This window comes from Puccinia triticina, chromosome 8A (assembly GCF_026914185.1).
Source record: "Puccinia triticina chromosome 8A, complete sequence".
Taxonomy (NCBI): domain Eukaryota; kingdom Fungi; phylum Basidiomycota; class Pucciniomycetes; order Pucciniales; family Pucciniaceae; genus Puccinia; species Puccinia triticina.
The window spans coordinates 3,768,827-3,772,875 of NC_070565.1; the positions used below are offsets into that span (position 1 = coordinate 3,768,827).

General features: G+C 45.3%; 1 protein-coding gene across 1 annotated transcript; it reads right to left on the reverse strand.

Moving 5' to 3' along the window:
* Positions 1-3,046: 3,046 nt before the first annotated feature.
* On the reverse strand, positions 3,047-3,471 carry PtA15_8A355 (uncharacterized protein; the record flags this gene model as incomplete). The annotated part of the gene is made up of 3 exons (XM_053171776.1): positions 3,047-3,056; positions 3,133-3,207; positions 3,311-3,471. 3 exons carry the CDS (start codon positions 3,469-3,471, stop codon positions 3,047-3,049), a joined length of 246 nt encoding a protein of 81 aa, XP_053023006.1.
* Between the last annotated feature and the right edge of the window lie 578 nt (positions 3,472-4,049).

Below are 4,049 nucleotides of genomic sequence, written 5' to 3' on the forward strand. Positions count from 1 at the left end.
GCTGCATGTTCCAGTTGGTTTGGTTAGGAAGTCCGCAAAGTTGTTGATAGTCCGAATGTAATGCAAGGCTATGAGTTTGGAGATGACGAGTTCCCTGACAAAGTGGAGTCAAATGTCCATGTGCTTGGTTCAAAATCCGTTCTGAGAGATCTCACTTTTCGCCAAGTCAATGGCTCCTTGGTTATCAACGCCAACAGAGATCTGATGAGGAGTGTACTCCAGGTTTATCTCATTTATGAGACTGCACAGCCAGGCCAGTTCTCTGCCAAGGTCTGAGAGTGCTTTGTGCTCTGCTTTGGTTGATGAGAGAGATACAGTCGATTGTCAGCAGGCTTTCCATGAGAGGAGTTGTGAGCGAGTTAAGACGGCATAGCCAGTTGCTGATCTCCTGGTGTCTGGGCAGTTGCCCCAGTCGGAGTCAACGTGCACTCAAATTTCAAGGCTGGGTGACTTAGTGAACACAAGGCTCACATGTTTTGTGCCACTCAGGTAACAAAACACCTGTTGAGCTGCGCCAAAATGCTGAATTCCAGGTTTTTCAAGGTGCTGCAAGAGCACGCTCACTGCGTAGGAAACGTTGGGCCGGGTTAGAACGCTGAGGTAGTTGAGCGAACCTATGAGTTCTCAATAGTTTACGTTGAGTTTTGAGAATTCCTCAATTTCGGCGGGTGTTGCGGCCTTGAGGTGTGACTTTGGGTTCATCGGGCACAAAGCTGGTGTTGCGGTGTCAAGACCAAATTCAAGCAGCTTTCTTTCAATGTATTGAGTTTGATGGATGTGAAGGTGATTCTCAGAACGGTTGATGTTCATGCCAAGAAGGAAAGCAGCCGCCCCAAGGTACTTGATGTCGAATTTGCTTTCCATTTCGGCTTTGTCCATTCCAGCCTGAGTTTCTCCGCTGGTACTCGTTGCAAGATGCCTTACAGTATGTCTGGCTTCTCGCGACAAGTGTGGGAAGAGAGGTTGGCAGGGTGGTGGTTCCCTGCTCAGCCTCGACCAGAGGAAAAAATCTCGTGGATCTAGGTGTCTTTACAGATGGAGTAGGGTATTCAGGTGAAAGCCCTCAAAGCAGATCTCCATTGAGGGATGTCCATCTTGCAAGACACTGACAACGGCCAAGAATGGCCAATGGTTCTGTAGAGCGAAAACACGGAATTGAACCAAAAGGTTGTGAGAAACAAATCAATTTCTCCATTGGCAATCCAGAAGTCACATGATAACGGTTAATAGATTGTTAATAGTAAGAAAATACACTACAAGGAAAGAGTGCGGGAAACTGTAATAACATATTGTAATACAAAACAATATGCAATATTACAATCTATGATAGTTGTGTGCCTGGGATTGTCTCGGTTCCTCTCAAAGAAACAATCTGAGAAACCAGAGAAACAAAAACAACATGTCCAGAAGAGCTGGTCCTCTAACACTGCAATGTAACGAGAAAAACCCAGTCAGGGAGGTGCACCTGGTAATTTAGATAACTTGATATGTTCGGTGATGTGAGAGGCATAGTAAAACCGGGAGAAGAAACCAAAATTCAAATAAAAAAGGGGAGGAACAACCGGGAGATCTACCTACTTCTTGATAATGGCACTCTGCCCTGAGGAGTCGCCTGATGGGCCCGGCCTAGCTGCTCTATCGTCCACAAAATTCCTTGGGGGGCCATTGTAACCTTTGAAACGCTTCCTGGAGTCAGCCAATGCGTAAGGCGCGGAGGAATGGAAATTGCTCCCTGTTGAATGATAAGGATTTGGCGTCGTGAAAGAACGATTGAATTTGGGCTGAAAAGTCCGATTATTCATCCTATTTTGTCTGCCCGTATCCCAAAAAGGGTGATTGCTGCAGCTGAAAGGTTGCGGCCCATAATAAACACCAGCGTTGTGACCGTAGTGTTGTCTAGTTACTTGATCTGAAAAAGGTGCCGGGAATCCTTGTCCGTATTGCGATCCCAAACCAAAACCCAACTGAGAGTTCACTCCGTGTGACTGGATTAAATCCGCCCTGTTGAGTCCTACAGGTCGTAGAGTGCCAGGTTCAAAGGGCTTTCCGGTTTCTGGGTGGTTGCTGCATTCGCCTGTTGCATAAAGATTTTCCGTCCAGCCTTCTTCGTGGAAAGTCCTCACTTTGACGTAGCATTGGTCTATTACCAAAGATTGGCGGACAGAGATGTCTTGAATTTCTGAGCCGTCTTTAGATGGGATCCGGTGAGGAAAAGCGGTCATTCTAATGGCCATGTCATATCACATCGCCGTCATCAACCCATGACCACCATGCGCTATTGCGTCACAATGCTCTTTGTGCGCCAAGAGCCTCGCTGCGAACATCTCCATACCGTATACGTCTCAGAGTGCAATATAGAAAGCCCTATGATTGCTGTTCCACTGTGACTCGGTCTGAGACCATTTCGAAGGATAGGGTAGGCCTTTGTGCGATTTATCGTTGTCGCTCCCTTTTGAATGCTTCCTGTTAATGTACACGAGGATAGCCTTTCTCTTCCAACCTAATAAATTTTTAAAGAAATAAATAAATAAATAAATAAATAAATAGATAGCGAGGTTTTAACTCTTCTGATGCCATCTTTGGTAACATGCAACACTGCCGCGAACCAAAACCGATCAAAGAAGGAAAAGAAAATAGACCAAGCGTGCCAATGTCAAAAATGGTTAACGGGATTGGCGCCCTAAGCGCTCTTATGTTATCTTCAAAATATGGTGTAAATCCCACATCTTGGTGCGAAGAGACTGCGCCAATTGTGTGAACCAAACCATGCTCTTGTTCTGTTTCCACTGAGCTGGATATCATCCTAGGATCCACCGTAACGAACACAGGTGTTGCGGATGCTGATCTTACTGGCTGTGGTTGATTGGCTTGTCGTTCATCCATACCAGACCAGATAGACATTAGGTGTTTGTTCATAATAACGTCGCCCGCGGTCTGGCTTTCTTGTATTTTCAACCAGATGTGAGCCCGCTCTGCCTCTACATCTACATGCGTGATCTTCATGGGTGGGACATGGGTCAAGGCCAATATGCCTGTTACTTGATCTTTATTCAAGGCTGTAGAAAAACCAGTATTGCCGGATGGTCAGCATTGAAGCTACGCTAAAGCTAAATAAAAGCTTGCGCTCCTCACCTGGCATGGCTACTATGGAGGATACATCTGGTGTATCTGCGGGTCTTGCGACGTCTGATGTAGATTTTTGGGAATCTAAACGTGGCAATCAAAAAATAATCGTCAGATCTATAGACGCTGTCGTAGCTTTGAAATGCGAGTAACTAAAGGTGTTATTTCTTCGCCTTCCTCTGTGGACAAGAAATCTTCCTCCCCAGCTCCTAGACCCTGACTCGTGGGAGCTATATCGGTATGTATCCCGGCTGTCGCCGTGGTAGACGACGCAACAACCTCTTCTCGCCTGGCCGCTTCAATTCTTTTCGAGGACAGGGCTCTCGTGTTCAAACTCTTCTTGACCATCTTAGCCTGAAAAACACCAACCCCACAATTCAAAAATGGTCAATGATCCGATTACCAGACAAATTAAGAATGACCCAGAGGTACTATTGCTTGGGCTAAACTTACCTTTCCGTAAGGATGTTGAATGACAGATCCACCAATCTGGAGAGGTGGGATACCCAATGAACTATCTTTACGTGGATCGGCAAGGAACGTGACTAGAACCTAATTTTAAGCTAAAAAATCCGTGAGAAGAGCAACCCACGTCAGAAACGTGGAGCAAAGCAAAGATATATATAGAACGAGGTATTAGGTGTGTGAAGACAACCAACCTAAACTGAGACTTTGATCACAGGCGTACAGAGACAACCTGACAGGAATATTATAATGTGTCAAAACGAAGTGTAAATACGAGGCGTACAAAGACAACCTTTAGCTGGTAGTAACTACGAGGCGTACAAAGACGACCTATCTGTTGGAAATGAAAATACAAGGCATACAACGACAACCTCTTTATTGGATACGATTTGAGAACTGTGTGAAGTGCTACGAGTTATTTAAAGTAAGATAGAAAATGACTAAAAATGACTAAAAAATTC